The sequence below is a fragment of the Myxocyprinus asiaticus genome, chromosome 9 (assembly GCF_019703515.2).
Source record: "Myxocyprinus asiaticus isolate MX2 ecotype Aquarium Trade chromosome 9, UBuf_Myxa_2, whole genome shotgun sequence".
Classification (NCBI taxonomy): Eukaryota; Metazoa; Chordata; class Actinopteri; order Cypriniformes; family Catostomidae; genus Myxocyprinus; species Myxocyprinus asiaticus.
In genome coordinates, this window is record NC_059352.1 from 16,695,705 (window position 1) to 16,712,874 (window position 17,170).

General features: G+C 37.2%; 1 protein-coding gene across 1 annotated transcript in view; it reads left to right on the forward strand.

Annotated features, from left to right (window-relative positions):
• Positions 1–4,895: 4,895 nt before the first annotated feature.
• The window catches only part of LOC127446133 (sodium channel protein type 8 subunit alpha-like), an 89,276-nt gene continuing 77,001 nt past the window's right edge, over positions 4,896–17,170 (forward strand). The window contains exons 1-2 of the mRNA XM_051706809.1: positions 4,896–4,998; positions 11,399–11,736. Coding sequence (XP_051562769.1) covers positions 11,455–11,736 — 282 coding nt within the window. The 5' untranslated portion in view covers positions 4,896–4,998; positions 11,399–11,454. The remainder of the gene's footprint in view (positions 4,999–11,398; positions 11,737–17,170) is intronic.

Sequence of the window (17,170 nt, forward strand, 5' to 3'; positions counted from 1 at the left end):
AAGACAAACATGTATTGATTGTGTTGTCCTTTTTTCAATTTTCTTATCAAATTTTTTTTTCTTTTTGTGTGTGTGTGTGTGTGTGTGTGTGTGTGTGTGTGTGCTGCTTCTCTTTTAAAAGTTTAGTGTTGTAACATTTTGCCAACCAACCCAAATATGGTTGGCACAAATGCACAACATAACTTTAATAATTAATTAACCAAAGTAAATAAATATTTGGCTCCATTGAATGCATTTGTTTTTACCTAAGATCTTAAGCTTTCATTTGCACCTAGATGGAGTTTCTTAATGTTTGTTCCACCAGAGATATTAAACAAAGAATTAAAAGTGTGCCATTCAAGCACAGTCTCCCTTGACCAAAATATTTACATCACAGACACATAAAAAATTTGCTCTGTTAATCTCTATTAGATCAAAGGCAGTATCATTAGGCAGGGTCATGAAACCCCGTCAACCCCCCCCCCCCCCCATTTTTTTTGAGATGTTAAGAGATATGTGCAGGTTGCACTTGCATAACCTTTTAAGATGAGGCCCCTGTACCTTATATGATTCACACACAAGTGGGATTCCAGCACCAAAGACAGTGCCCAAACACTGACATGGCTGGTGGTGCATTGCACAGCAAAGATTCATCCACTTGAGGCTCATCAGAGAGGACTAAAGAAAAAAAAGATGCTCAGGTGACCCAGAAGGGGGAGTTGGCAGTAGGCTGAAAGTCTAAAGCTGTTGACACCTTTCACTGCCTAACACGATTAGAGAGAGATTAACTATTTCCTGCAACACTTTACCACTTAGTACCTGCCACCTCAATAACACAGCCCCTATCATTATGTTTGAAGCAACACCACAGCACAAACAATGCCAAAACTATTCCTGCACTGGCCACTGCACTGAAAACACCAAAGATCTTCATGATACCTGGACCGCTCTTTTCGTCACACACAATTATGTACCCCTGCTCCCCCATGTGCTTTCCCTGGAAACTCTGTGTTTGTCCTAACTCTAAACCAGAATGATTTTAGTGAGTTTTCTAGAACTTTCAGACTTTTTGCTTCAAAAACATTTCAACACCCCAAACAAGTTTTTGTGAAACAACTTTTGTATGTCGCATCAGTCAGAATTGTTCCAAGTAGTGGTAGTGGAAATAAGGAATATGATTCATGTGTGCTAAAGTAGAAATATAAGCATTCTGTTTTGAAAGCTAAACCTCATGATTCATATCACACTTATTCACACAAATCATATATGTATTAAGGATTGTTCCGGGTTCAGTACAAATTAAGTTCAAATGACAGCTTTTGTGGCATAATGTTGATTTCCTCATTCCTCGTTTATTGAGAAAAAAAGCAAAAATTGCGGTTACAGTGAGGCACTTACAATGGAAGTGAATGGGGCAATACACATTGTTTCAAAAGTACAGCCACACGATGTAAACATTATATGTGTTAACATGATTTTAGTATGATAAAATCGCTTACTAACTTTATCAGTGTAAAATTATATCCAAATATCACAACTTTGTTGCCATTACGACACAACACCGATAAATCCTTATCACACTAAAATCAAGGAGAACAGATTTTATCACACGAAAATCATGTGAACATGTATAATGTTTGTCTTGTGGCTCTACTTTTAAAATGATGTGTGTATTAAGGTTTATGAACTGGCCTCATTCACTTCCATTGTGAGCGCATTACTGTAACCATTAATTTTTCATTTTTTCTTCCTTTCTTTTTTTTATAAATGAGGGATGAGTCGAAAATATTTTCTGTGGTAATCAACATTATGCTTCAAAAGCTGTTGATTAATTTAAACTTTTATTGAACACTTAAAATTCCTTTAAAGGTGCTCTCAGTAATTTTGTCCTCATTTAAAAAGTTTCATTCCAATAGAAATGAAAAGTAATTTTGAAAAATATGTGTAAAATCACGACCACTCAAATAAAATGAAGACTCTAGTCATATCAGTAACTTTATAAAAGCAGATTTATTCTACAAGGAGAGGGTCCCCTCATGGGAGCTGCTAAGTTATGATCGCACTACTCGCTTAATCTAAGTCATTTTAGGACACTTTGGATGCTTCTAAATCGGAAGGCTGCAGCCTAGTTAGGCTGTGTTCTTAGACCACTCCTTCTGAGGCTGTAGGCTAGGCTCCTCCCCAGCATTCAGCACTAGAATGAGACGGTCTAGAACGTGTGCGTGTGCAAGGAATTGTGGGTGATTAAAGGCTAAAGGCTGCGAAAGGACGCACTTGATGCAGCCTCCAAAATATGGCGAACAAAGTCTGCGAAACGAAGCTGCCTTCCAAGGGTCGTAACAATTGAGATGGCTTTCAACGGTTCTTGATGACATGGCAGCCGAGATATCCAGCCTAACTAGGCTGCAGCCTTCTGACTGAGAAGCACCCTTTGACTTATAAATAAAATTATTGATGGCTGATTGTGAAGAGTGAATTTTTATATTGGCATTGGTAACTGAAAAATATTGCGTTTGAATTAAAGTTGCATCCATGCCCCTTGGTGTCAGTGTATATCCAAGACGACTATAATAAAGATGATAAATATAACATTACTGAGTGCACCTTTAAGTACTGCGTGATGTGAAGTTCCAACTTCTACTACAGTATTTTAAAATTAGAACATGCACTGTAAAAAATGTCTGTAATTTTAATGGTAAAAGACTGTAAAAACACTACAGAAAAAAACTTGAATTGATTAACGAGTATTAACTGTAAAATATACAGAACATTTTTTTAATATATTTTATAAGAAAAATAAAGTAGTTTTTACAATAAATATATATAAATAAAAAATATATTATTTTTTTTAGATGTAAAAAGTATGATTTTCCTGTATAATTAATGGTGAAAATTTACATTATGTTTAACAAGAGAGTATATGTACTTGTTACAGTAAATTATTGTTAAAATTACAGTAAAAACAATAATTGGGCGTTCCCACAATTCCCTGCATGACCCATCATATTTCATTATATGTTATGAGAATAGTTATGTTTCTTCTTATTTTTAATATCAGTTACGTAAATTGGGGTGTTCTGTTTTCAGGGTTGGGAGGGTTACTTTTGAAATGTATTCCACTACAGATTACAGAATACATGCTGTAAAATGTAATTTGTAACGTATTCTGTTAGATTACTCAAGGTCAGTAACGTATTCTAAATACTTTGGATTACTTCTTCAGCGTTGGTAAATTTTTTCACTTGATTTGACTATAAACAATTTAACAGAAAGTGATAAAAACATCTGCCAGTATGGTAAGAAAAAAAAAAAAAAGTAAGACACATTAAAAATACATTCTCTGAAAAACCTAAATATCTTACATAATACAAGATAAATCAAGCTGATCTTGTTTTAAGGATTTTTAGATATTTTTACAGGAAAACAATTTTAAAAAATTATTATCAAGAATACGATTTTTGCCCTAATATCAAAGGTCTTACTAGAAAAAAAAGAAATTATGATCCAACGTGAATTTTCTTGATAAAAAAAAAATACGATAAAATGTAAAATGGCTAGAAATAGCATTTTAGCTTAGCGTAAAGCTGATAATTTACACAAGGTTTATTTCTATTTCTTCTGCTCCAAACTTACTTTAGACTTACTTCTCTGTCTGCTCGTATGAATGTAACACATCATAAGAAAGTGTTTCACTGCTGTTCAAATGCATTTTGGATCGCATCATTTATATGTATAAATGTTTTCCAAATGTTTTTAAATGAAACAAATGACAATAAAATTCAAAGTAATCTCTTCAGTAATCAAATTACTTTTTGAATGTAACTGTATTCTAATTACCAATAATTTAAATTGTAACTGTAGTGGAATAAAGTTACTAATATTTTGTATTTTAAATACGTATTCCCGTTACATGTATTCCGTTACTCCCCAACCCTGTCTGTTTGATATTTAATGTACTTTAGATTTCACATGTGTTACCCTGATGATGTTTAGTGTTTGTGTGAGTGACACTGAGCACTGTCTCTACATGTTTATTGATCATTGCTCCTGGAAGAGCCACTATTGGTTAACTTCATGTCATCATGAGCTCTTCTGTCATTTTTACATTGATTAACAATACCTTATAAAGTAAAAAGCAGATTTTTACAGTTTCAGAATGTTAATATCAAGTTTATGATGTTTTTAACTGTAAATTTAACAGAATTATTATTATTTATTTATTTTACAGTGCCAGTGTGGTTATGTAAATTACAACAGTTTTAATCTGTAAAATGTACAGGTTGTTCTGTAAATTTTTTTTTTTTTAATTTTTTTTTTTTTTTTTTACTAAAAGCAACACAGAATAGCAACAAGCTACTGAATTCAAATATGAAATTTCGATTCATTTTCTCAATTTCTTAATTTTTTTTATTATTATTATTTGGCATGAGACTCCACTTTGAATGCTCCTTATGTGTGCAACACATTTATATAAATTCTCACAAACATAAAATTGTATTTCATGTGCAAAAATAAGTTTAAAATGTTTAATATAATTTCACTTACTGTGCATTTGGTATGTAAATATGTAATTCATTCTGTTCCAATTCTTGTTTTCTTCGAATTTCAGTTAATTCGTTTTCATTTATCTGTGGGAATCCCATTTTATCACACAGTTCACTTTGAAACAATTTAACAGTTGTTACTTTAGACAATCAGACAATTTGAATATTAGATTATTTTCATTGTGAAGTAGTTAAAATAATTAGGCTAACATCACTGATAGTGAGTGATTGATAATCCCTTTTAGCGCCGTTTCGCTTACGTTTCAGTGTTCCCTCGGTCAGTACGGAAGTCGGAAGTAGGGTACTTGCAGACGCTCCCTAACAATTTGCTGAGAATCATCAATTATGCAGGCTAGCCGCACGCACTGGGAAGGAAGATAGCGGCAACAATATGGCGACATCCGCAGTTTCTCCTGGGTCTTTTAAACATTCTTAGCACGCGAATTTTACATGGATCGCCCTTAATGCGAAAAAAGTAAGTAGACTTTCTCTTCTGTACAGCGCAAGTCTTGTATTTTTTTCAGGTGTTTATAGTCCATTCTGAGCGTGTCTTATACCTGGACTCATCTGCCGCAGAGAGGTCTCTCTCGCTCAGCATCTTTTCTGCTCATAGATGTGAATAGGCTTGCTGCAGGAAAACATCAATTAACACCAGGCTCTACTAACAGTTATAGCAATGGTTAAACGGAATGTATTCAAAGGAACAAAGTCTCACAGAGGAAAATGAGGGTGTTGGCCTGGCGCTGAAAACATTAGTGTGTCTGTGTCCAAATGTAGCCTAGAATATTCGCATACTATGGGACAGGCAAGTAAGACCGCCGCAAACTTTATTACAGATAAATATTCTCTGGTTAAAAAACACCACACATACACAAAACGCAATATTTAGCATTCAAATGTAATTTATGGCAGTGTTTTTAAACGTAATATGTCAAAATCACTAATGTGGCAGTGTTTAGTCACCCCACCCCCCCCCCCCCCCCCCCCCCCCACCCCGCGCCTGCATTTCCCCTCCCTTCAAGTCACCCTCGCCATACTTATTTGGGCTGGACTCTCTTGAATCGGTGCGTTTCCGTTTTTGTCGTTAAAACGGGACTCCCACCCTCCATTTCTCACACTCTCCTCCTTAAAATGATGTGCGGGTTAAATCAGTGAGAGCACAGGCAGACTGCACGGGTGTGGTGCTGGAGCGGACAAGAGTCCCAAATGTTCTTGAAGTGTTCAGATTCAAATGAAAATGAAACCTCCCAGGATAGAAACTCGAGACATATAATGAAACATTACAGGCACGACTGTCTGAGACGTCAGTGGCATTGAGATTTGATCATCACGGATGTTTCACACATTGATTCGCTGGCTCGTGCCTTCACACGAGCTCCTGTCAGCTCCACTGCAGTATTTCAGTCGCGAAAGGGCATGGGCCACACAGCTGCCATAATTACAGCAATCAAACTTTCATTCGTTTGATATGCTGATCTGTGAATCCCAAAATTGCACAAAGCAAATTGAAAAATAGTTGAGAGATGGATAAGCATTAGGAATCGACGGAACGCATAACAGAACAGTGTTTTGAGGGTCGAAAATGTTTTGCAAATTGTATTCGCTTCGAAATGGCGAGGACAGTTTCCCTGAATGACCTGTCCCAGGAGGTGTCCGTTACTGTTGGCGTATTCTCAGTTAACCAAACATATAAAAATGAGACAAATTTAGTCAAACAAGCTCACATTTGGGGTTCCAAAGAAATGTCAATATGTTTATATGTTTATATGAGTTATGGTCAGATTTTAAGGCCTTTATTCTCCTCACGGGATAGGCTGGGGTGGTTTGTCCTCGTGACATTTGTATCGCTCCCCTCCCCTCCCCTCAGTGTACAGTGCCAGAGGCCGGACATTCACTTTCCATTCCATTTAGTTTAAGGCATCAAATCAAATACGGAAAAGAGGTTTTAGTCCGGATGTTGGATGGATTGAGGCAGCATCTGTGGATTTTTTTCATCACCTAGAGGACACGCGTGAGCTCGCGCAGTGCTGAAACGGACAGCGCCACTAAAGACTCTCGTATTCGACGGCATATAGAAGAAAACCACGGACTTCTGTCGGTTAATGTGATCCCTTAAAACAGAAGACAAATCAGGGATGTTTAAACACCATAGCCCATAACGTAAGGGGGAAAAATACAAGAATTTGATTAAGGTCATTATGTGTATGTGTATTGTCAGGGCTGTCTATCTGATACAGCGTGTTGATCATGAATCACCTTGAGCTGAGGCGAATCTACAGTATCCCGAGAAGGAGACTTGGAGGTTGGACACAGCTCGCGTGAAACTTGAAACGCACGATACACTGTTTACTCTGTTTCATTCGTCTAAACAGTCCGTTTTTGATAGGGAAATGAGTAGCTGTCGATCAGGAAGCCGTGTGTTTTAAGGGTAATAAAGTCGCCCGTCATAAAGAGCAATGTCACGTGACCGTGGGCACTTCACTATTGATTGGGCCTGTGCTGACTGAACTGAATCAGTTTTTGGCATATAAATAATTCAAAGACTGTCATTAATGATATAGAGAACAGGGATTCGGCGTCATATAAAACAATCTCGGAGAAGGCTTAAAAACTGATAAGAGAGCCGTTAGTGTTGACCGTTAGGTTTCGACAGATAGGTTTTTTTATTTTAATTTTGAATTCAAAGGAATGTGGCGCCTGTAGGGGAGTGTTTTGAGGGTGATTCCTCACTATCTTCGGCTGTCAGCACATCATAAAGCACTTATATTAGTTATAATATGTGGATGTGTGGTCTGCAAACTTATAGTGCTGCACTAATTGATAGAAGAGGGCATTACGTATGTTTGCTTATTGTTATACAAGTCTCAAAAGCTGTTGTTCTTATCACTGGAACGTAAATGCAAGACAGGCTTGCGAGAAAACAATGCATGGGACATTCTGGAAAAGCAGCTCACGTTTTTAGCCCACTTTTTGGGGTGCCTGGGGGACTAGGCTGGGACTGACTCTATGATACACCTGGAACACATGGGAGTGTAACCAATTATTACTGATGTCTTTCTGATTTTTATGTACTTCAACATTTGCTATGAATTTCTTTAATACAGATGGTACATCATGGATAAAGCTCAATGGGGGAAGTAAATCTGATAACCTGCAATAGAATGGCTACAAAAATAGCTTGAAACATAGTGAGCAAGTCAACAAATTGACATGCTAAAAAATAGTGCCAGTGTAATGAACTCTTTTGATTGGGGTAAGGAGTTTGATTGTGCTATGCTGTTTTTGTGGTGACTGTATTCAAGCCCAAAGTCTAATTCTCATTCTAATGTTGTGCTCATTCTGTTGAGGTGCAAACTAGTTGTCAACCAATATGAGTTTTTCAATGGCCTGATACGGATACTGATAGCTTGAGAGCAGGGTAATATATTGCAGATATATACATAGTACAATTTAATAACATGAAATGAGATGTACACAAATTAAATAAACACTAGTTATTTTACACATTAGGCTGTCAGTAAATTTTTTAACCATTACAAGGGCAATGGGATGGGCCAATTGGACACGATTAAAACTAAATATACCAAATATTGTCCAATTAATCACTAGTCCAAACATAAATGACAAAGGAGCACAGTTAGGTTTGTTGTTTATCATCTTTTTGTTGTTTATTCTCTGTCCTGAGGTGCTTTAATGAGATATTATAAAATGGATAGTTCCCCTGAAATGTGGTTGGATGAGTTACGTTCAAAGCTGTTGTAAAATGATTATAAATGCACAACATGTTTATGTTGTCTAACAACCGTAAATAGCTTATAGTTAGGACAAAACTATGGGCAAATTCCAATCAAAAGTGATCATCCCTATGCCCTAATCACTCTGAAGCACAGACCGCTTGAAATGGGTACTCTGAAGAGAGCATGGATTTATTGTATAAATGTACCCTTCATTAACAGTCTTGTGGAAGGGCCTTTCATGAAAAGATTAATTTTCTTGCTTTCATTTGGAATGACCCTTCAAGCGGCTTCCCCTTCCTACATATGCCTTCAAGGGTGCAGAAATCTTGTTTTTGGAATTCGCCCTCTCTTATTTGGTGGTAGAATTGTTTATTCAGATTATTATTTATAATACATTGAACTGGGGGCCTGGGTAGCTCAGCACGCTAACTACCGCACATGGAGTTACAAGTTCGAATCCAGGGTGTGCTGAGTGACTCCAGTCCGGCTTCCTAAGCAACCAGTTGGCCCAGTTGCTAAGGTGGGTAGAGACACGTTGGGTTAACCTCCTCGTGGTTGCTATAATGTGGTTCTCGCTCTCGGTGGGGCACGTGGTGAGTTGTGCATGGATGCTGCAGAGAATAGCGTGAAGCCTCCACACACACTAGGTCTCCGCGGTAACGTGCTCAACAAGCCACATGATAAGATGCGCGGATTGATGGTTTCAGACACGGAGGCAACTGAGATTCATCCTCTGCCACCCAGATTGGTGAGTCATGAGTCACTACACCACCACAAGGACCTAGAGCGCATTGGGAATTGGGCATTCCAAACTGGGGAGAAAAAAATATATAATACATTGAACTGCTTATTAAAAATCGGTCTCTTTCATAATATTACTGTTGCCGCAGTTGTATAAAAGCAATAAGCCACTCGAGTCTCTGCGTTAAGTCTTTTACCATAGGTAAGGAGAATTTAGGTGGTTTAAAAATCACTGTGAACCACGCCCTTTCATGGCTTATTACTTTATTAACTGTCTTTATTGATGGAACATATAATGTGCCACAAAGCCTTGCAGTTTGAACCAATATGAGTTTATAATTTTCTCCCATGTTATTTACATGTCTCAGTCAGAAACAGGATTTTTCTCTTTACTGTGATCAAGATTGTCAAATCACTAATCGTCAGCACACACACTCATACACAAAGGCACATGTGCCTTTATGTGCTATTTTCATAGGGATCGGAGTGAAATCAGGTGATATAGTTCCTGTGAGAACATGATATGGTACACATGACAGATACAGCTCATTAATGTTGGCATCAATGTTGTTTTTTGTTGCATTTGCTAAGTCTTTTAACCAGCTAAACATCCTGAAATGAGATGTGTGTGCTAAAGAAAAATTGGCTTGATGAAATTAACTCTTGTTTACAAACCCTCAATTTGATATAATCTGAGAAGGCACTAGTGCTTGCTTGAAAGTGTTTAGTCTGCATAGTGTGCTGAGTGTTTAGTCTGAGGAATGTGATTAGTAAAGTGAGGCCATAAAAAACCTTAGAATTAAACCTGTAAAATATGGCTTTCTAACTTTGGAGTTTCTCTGATCTGTAATCCACAAACACCTGATCAGGGTTGGGAGGGTTACTTTTCCACTATTCCACTACAGATTACAGAATACATGCTGTAAAATGTAATTTGTAATGTATTCTGTTAGATTACTCAAGGTCAGTAACATAATCTGAATACTTTGGATAACTTCAGTACTGGCAGATTGTTTTCACTTGTTTTGACCATAAACAATTTAACAGAAAGTGATAAAAACATTTGCCAGTATGGTAAGAAAAAAAAAAACACTTATATTAAAAATAAATGTAATATCTAATGCAAAGTACTTTTATTTTTAAACCATTTTTTTCCAGATATTTTTTATATATGTATATACTGTATTTACCCTAATATCAAAGGTCTTACTAAAAATTGTATGTATGATCGAACATAGATTTTCTTGATTGAAGAAAAAAATGTAATCATGGCTGGTAACGTGCATGTAAAAGGGCTAGAAATAGCATTTTAGCTTATCATAAAGCTAAATGTTCACATGGCAGTTTACACAAGGTTAACTATTTGTGCTGCTCCAAACTTACGTCAAAACCCCACAGAGTGTACACAACCACATTTTTTTCCTCATTGTCGTATCCACTTTTTCACTCATAACTGTGCCAAAGTGCTCTCTGTCTACTCTTATGAATGTAACACATTATAAGAAAGTGTTCACTGCTGTTCAAACATTCCTCGGATCGATTAATTTATACAGATAAATGTTTTCCAACTGAATAGACTAAATATTAAATGAAACAAATGACAATAAAATGCAAAGTAATCTCTACAGTAATGAAAATACATTTTGAATGTAACTGTATTCTGATTACCAATGATTTAAATTGTAACTGTAGTGGAATACAGTTACTTCTATTTTGTATTTTAAATACGTATTCCCGTTACGTGTATTTCGTTACTCCCCAACCCTGCACCTGATTAACAGAATTTCAGTCTATTTAGTGGGATTACGTAAATTAGTCTGTTCAACTGTTGTTTGCTGGAAAGGGGCAGATTGAATATATATCTATTAAATACATGTTGTTTAGAACAGTCTTGATGACTGTATGGATTGGAATATTGTCAGATAATGCAGGTCATCTCAGAGGGTTGATAATGGCATTTATACAGTTATGACCTTACCCTCTAATGCACAGTCTCTCTTGCTCTCTCTCTCTCTCTCTCTCTCTCTCTCTCTCTCTCTCTCACACACACACACACACTTACTCACACACACAAACACACACGTTTCAGGTTGAGCCTCCAGTGCTGCAGAGCATTTGGTATTATTCTGCTTGGTCATCTGCTTCTTAATGGATGTAATGAATGCAAAAGAGGATGACCAATAACAGAGGCAACTAAAATCAATAAAATTTTGGCACACACACACATGTACTTAAAACTTTGTGTTTACTGTATTTATATGTACTGTATTTGATTTTACATCTTTTTCTTCAGGACAGGTGAATTAGAACTGTTTTATAACATCTATTCTTTTTCTTTTCTCATTGTTCCCTTCCCTACATCTGTCCCAATGCCTCCCTTTCCCCTCCTCCTCCCAGAGTTGGCTGTCCTGAATGGCTTCTAAATAAAGAGGGCTCTGCTGCAGGATGACAATATGGCTGCGCAGTTGCTTGCACCTCCAGGCCCCGATAGCTTCAAGAAGTTCACCCCAGAGTCTCTGGCCAACATCGAGAAGCGCATCGCCGAGGAGAAGAAAAAGAAGCCTGTCAAGCCCAGATCTGACAGCAGTCATCGCGATGACGATGATGACAACAAACCGAAGCCCAACACCGACCTGGAAGCGGGGAAGAGCCTGCCCTTTATTTACGGGGACATCCCTCCAAACATGTCGGCCGTCCCCCTGGAGGACTTGGACCCTTTCTATTTTAATAAAAAAGTGAGTGAGCGTTGAGCACATGTCGTCCCCGATCACACTCATCCTCCATGCAGGTGGAATATGGTTGCCCTCACTAAGGTGAATTAAGAGAGGAAGCGTTCCTAATGCTTCGCTCTCCAGCATCTGGGAGAACCGGAGGAGAAAGAGTGGTGGAAAGGTTTGGAGAAATGAGAAATGAGAGGAATATGGGTGGTGGTGATAAAGAGAATAATGCTGCATATATTTGGATGAATATACGGATAGATGTGATACTACCGAATAAGAATTTACAAACTTTTATATGGATAGATTTATTTATATTGCGTATTTATAATTTGGTCAATATTGTGAATCAAATGACATCTAAATAATAAGGTATTTTCTACTTTATTTTGCTACTTCACAATTGGAATGACCTACACACTCCTTATTTTAGCGTTTTAAGTGTTCAAATTTAACTGTTGAGTTTTGATATGTAATGTATAACTTTCTCTCTTTACTTTCTTCTGTATTGTGGTTCAAAATGCAATCAGTTAAATCTAAAAAGAAAATTAGAGATGTAATATATAAAGTGTAATATATATAGTGTTTAAGTGAGCAAAAAATATTTCTTAGCATTTCGATTTAACTGGATCTCCTATGTGAATAAAAGGAGTATTAGTAGAGGCTTTTCAAAATGTTTTATTTTTTTTAAATAGCATTCGATGAGTGGTTATTTATTAACATACACTGAAGTGATCCGGTTAGAAAATTTTGATTTCCCAATGCCAAAATGTGCAATATTGTCCTGAAAATGTATCGGTACCATAAGGTTCCTCTTTATCATAAGGTTCAGTTCGTTAACATTGGTTAACTTAACACATTAGATATCATGAACGTATACAAAGATTAATGACTTTTAACAGCATTTATTAATCTTAGTTTATGTTAATTTATCAAAATATTATTGTTCAAAGTTTGTTCATGTTTGTTCATATTGCATTAATTCATGTTAACTTATCCAGCTTTTAATCTAAAAAATGTACTAGTATGTGTAGAAATGAACAATAACCAAGATTAGTAAATGCTGTAAAACTATTTTTCATTGTTAGTTCATGTTAACTATTGTGTTAAGGAATGTTTCTGGTTCAATAAAAGTTAAGCTCAATCAGCATCATTTGTTGCATAATGTTGATTACCACAAAAAATAGCCTAATTTTGACTCGTCCCCCCTTTTCTTAAATAAAAAAATAAATAAAAATCGATGGTTCAGTGAGGCACTTACAATGGAAGTGAATGTGGCCAATTTTTAAAGGCAGAAATGTGAAGCTTGCAATTTTATAGCATCACTTACTGTGACACACCTCTAGCTCTTCTATGAAGGAGGAAGTCGGGGTCAGGAGAACAGTCCACATAATTCTTTATTCACAATTTTCAGTTTCACACATTAGTTTGCTTTTCAGCACCACATAATCGAAGGCACACACGATCACTGCTGCGTGCATCTCTCTCTCTCTCCCCTCTGGCGGTCTGGACTCCCTTTTTATCCCTCTCCAGCTCTCACTGTAACACAGAACAATTGTTAGAGATAATTCCCCACAGGTGTCAATCCTTACCATTCTTCCTCTCCCAGCCTCACTCTCCACAGACTGCTTGGCCACGCCCACATCTCCACAATTACATTAATTCTTCTGTTGAAACTCATGTATTATTTGAGCTGTAAAGTTGTTTAAATCGTAATTTTTACGGTTGTTTTAGGGTTTTAGAGTGTACGCCGTTATGTCATCATGGCAACAAAGTTGTAAAATTGGATATAACTTTACACAGATAAGGCTAGTACGTGATTTTATAAAACAAAAATCATGTCGACACACATATTGTTTACGTCTTGTGGCTATACATTTGAAACAGTGAGTATTTTAACATTTACAGATTGCCCCATTGCCGAATTGTTGTTAATTTGAGCTTAACATGTATTGAGCCTGGAATATTTTTCTAATTAATGTTAACAAATACAACCTTATTGTAAAGTGCACTAATGTATATTTAAGTTATTCTTATTACTTGTCGAGGGACAGAGAGAGTATATGAGAGCATTTTGTAGCTTTCCTCTATTGGATCTGCTCAAAGGTGATTCTGCAGTTTAATGTGGAGATCGCCAAGAAAATATAAATTATGAAGTGGAGTGAACCCTACACAAATACTTTACAAAATTTTTGTACGGTCAGTGTCTGTATATTTTTTATAATGGTTCTATAAGACAAGACATAACCCTGTCACATCCCAATTCCTTTCTGTTATGTTTTCTTTTTCAGTTTCTTCTTAAATGACCTTCAGCATCAATGTATTTTGTGCATGTGTGTGTGTATGAGTAAAAGAGTGGTGTACCCACATCAGCACATCCCTGTTGTCACTCTCACTAGAGGTGTGTCTGACATAACTGAGCACATTGTGGCATGTGTAATAGAGTGGGAGTTGGGGGGATTTTTAAAGAGAGAAAAGTTGTAGAAACAGAGAAACAGTATATTGGTCTTGTGTATCTTCTAATCTTGCAGATGTACACTTTGTCCATTCTTCTATCCAGAGGAATGACCATCGCTGCCATCCTGCACCATACAACATCCGCCCATCCTCTGCCCTCTTTTCCTTTTTCATCCTCTCTGGTCCCCTCTCCACTCCGTCTTGGAAGCAGGGTGCTTTTGTGATTCAGTAGCTTATGTTACCACTCTTGCGTTGTGTAGAAGGGTTAGAGTGAATAGAGAGAGGAGAGGAATGGGAGGAGGAAGTGGAGAAGTGCAGAGTTGCGGTTCTACTGGTCCCTCGAGTAGTAGGGTGAAAGAACCATTTATGTCATGGGTGTATAAACCAGCAGAAAGTCTCATATGATTGTATGTATGTATTTAAGAGATATGGGATGTGTCCGATCTGCCTAGTCAGTTAAGATGGCTCATACTGAATGTGTGCATGCTTGCAGTTTTCTGATAGCAGTCATTGTATCAGCTGTCTGCCACAGTTTGACCTCTGCAGACAGCACTTAAGGAGAGTTGTTTAGATAGATAGATAGACAGACAGACAGACAGACAGAGAGATCGATAGTAGGTAGGTAGGTAGGTAGATAAGGTTGTGTCAGTTAGCATATGCAAGTGAATGTGGAAAGAAAACTGTTGTTCATTTAAGGCTTAGAGTAAGTGCATTCCGTGACGTAGAGTAGATCGGATGTACTTGGAGTTAAGTGCAACAGTAATGCTGTTTCCAGTTTTACCACTATTAAACCCCCATCCCTCATCCTCCTCCTCCTCCGCAGTTCCCTCAGCCCTTTTCCACATCTTCATGTCTCTCTGGCTCTCTTCTCTGTAGATGATGACATTTTCAGTAGCTTTGCAGCATATCACTTATGCTTTGATAAGGAAAGAACAATAAGCTGCATTGTGTGTTTGTGCAAGTGTTTATGGAAGGGTATGATTATATGTGAGCTTTGTGTTCTATGTTTTTGTAGCATGTTTTTGTTCAAACAACATTATTTTGCTCATATGTATCCACATTACCCTCTGCAAAAGTACAATCCTTCAGAGTCATGATATTCCTGAGGGGAACACAATGTTGATCACTAACATTTACAGGTCATTGCTTGAGTCTTTCAGCTGACACAAGGACAAAGGGTCAAGGTCAAATTTGGGACTACATTGGTTTTCCTGAATTGCTAGACACTTACTGAGAAATTAAGATAGAAACCATGTGCTTGTGCAACACACTCTCACAGCGAAATCGTCAGGATTCGTACGACTTTCTAAATTTGGCTAATTCGTATGGTATTGTGCGACTGCACTCTGCGACTGTTTGAATTCCTACAACTTTCACTACAGCCAATGACATCGCTGGACATTGCTTTGATCTAATATGTGACAATTACTTGCTTCTGTCACACACAACAGCTTCCTATCATGTTTACGCACTCTACTGATTGGTCAAGTTTAGATAAGGGGTTTGGGTAAAGGCATAATATTAATAAGCATGTCTTTAACACCTCGTGCACGGAACTCACGCTTACTTCTGCATTAGACATCCGGGAATTTGCACGTGATGAAGTCGTACAAGTTTATGCGAACAAAATCGTGCGAGATCGTACGAAATAGCCAACTTGTAAATTATGTACAAATTTTCATGAAATCCGGTTGGCTTGTCACAGGTTTTAGAGCGCAACAGTCTGGTTCCAGAAGTAAAAGTTATAAAATAATTTTTTCCATGTGGGAATTGAGACCTACCATGAGCTCTGAAGTTGTTAATCGATGGCATATGCTGCTGTTAAAGTTATCAGTCCACATAATTTCAGCTTAAAAAAATTAAATAAATTCCTGGTTTACTACACAGTCAGAGAGATCCACCAATCTGGGAGTCATGGCAAACAAGCACTGCAGCAACCGCACTATCATGACACACTGTGAATGACACAATTAAGTCGGTCTCCCTATACTCTTATTATTTGTAAATATCTGAATATTTTATAATAAAATCTAACTTAAAATATCGTTTCAAAATGGCTGAAAAGTGGGTGGGCACTGCTGAGCTCTATTTCCAGGGGATTTGAATTGATAAAATACTTTTGTGTTGCATAATGTTGATAACCACATACATTTATTTGGCTCATCCTCCTTTTCTTTAAAAAAAGCAGAAATCAAGGTTACAGTGAGGCACTTACAATGGAAGTAAATGGGGCCCATTTTTAGAAGGTTTAAAGGCAGAAATGTGAAGCTTATAATTTTATAAAAGTACTTACATTAACATTACATTCTCACATGAGATGTAGACTCCTGTCAAATCCGCAGGCTAATAAAATCTGTTTTATTTTGCTTGGAGCAGGTTACCTCATGGAGGCCGACATGTTGAGATCACATGACCAGTTGAATACTACTAGCTAATTGAATACATTAATCATGGTTGACTGCGGACAGCACATTTCTACAATGGCATTATAGCTGAAAACTTTAGCTCTTGCATGATGCTGCATCCTTGCCAATTGGTGTCATAAGTCCAAGACGACTGCAGTTTCGGCAATTGCAAAGTGCATCTTAAAGTGAACTACTTATTTTAGCCTTGTGATTTCACGATGATGAAAGTGAATGTCATCCAGTAAACATAATCCTTATTAAGATAAAGATTTAGGAAAGATTAGAAAGGGCTGCTGGATATTTAGGGCAGGATATTATGAGCATTAGAGTGAGCTGCAGCTACACTATATTGCCAAAAGTATTCGCTCATCTGCCTTTAGACGCATATGAATTTCAGTGACATCCCATTCTTAATCCATAGGGTTTAATATGACGTCGGCCCACCCTTTGCAGCTATAACAGCTTCAACTCTTCTGGGAAGGCTTTCCACAAGGTTTAGGAGTGTGTTTATGGGAATTTTTGACCATTCTTCCAGAAGCGCATTTGTGAGGTCAGACACTGATGTTGGACGAGAAGGCCTGGCTCGCAGT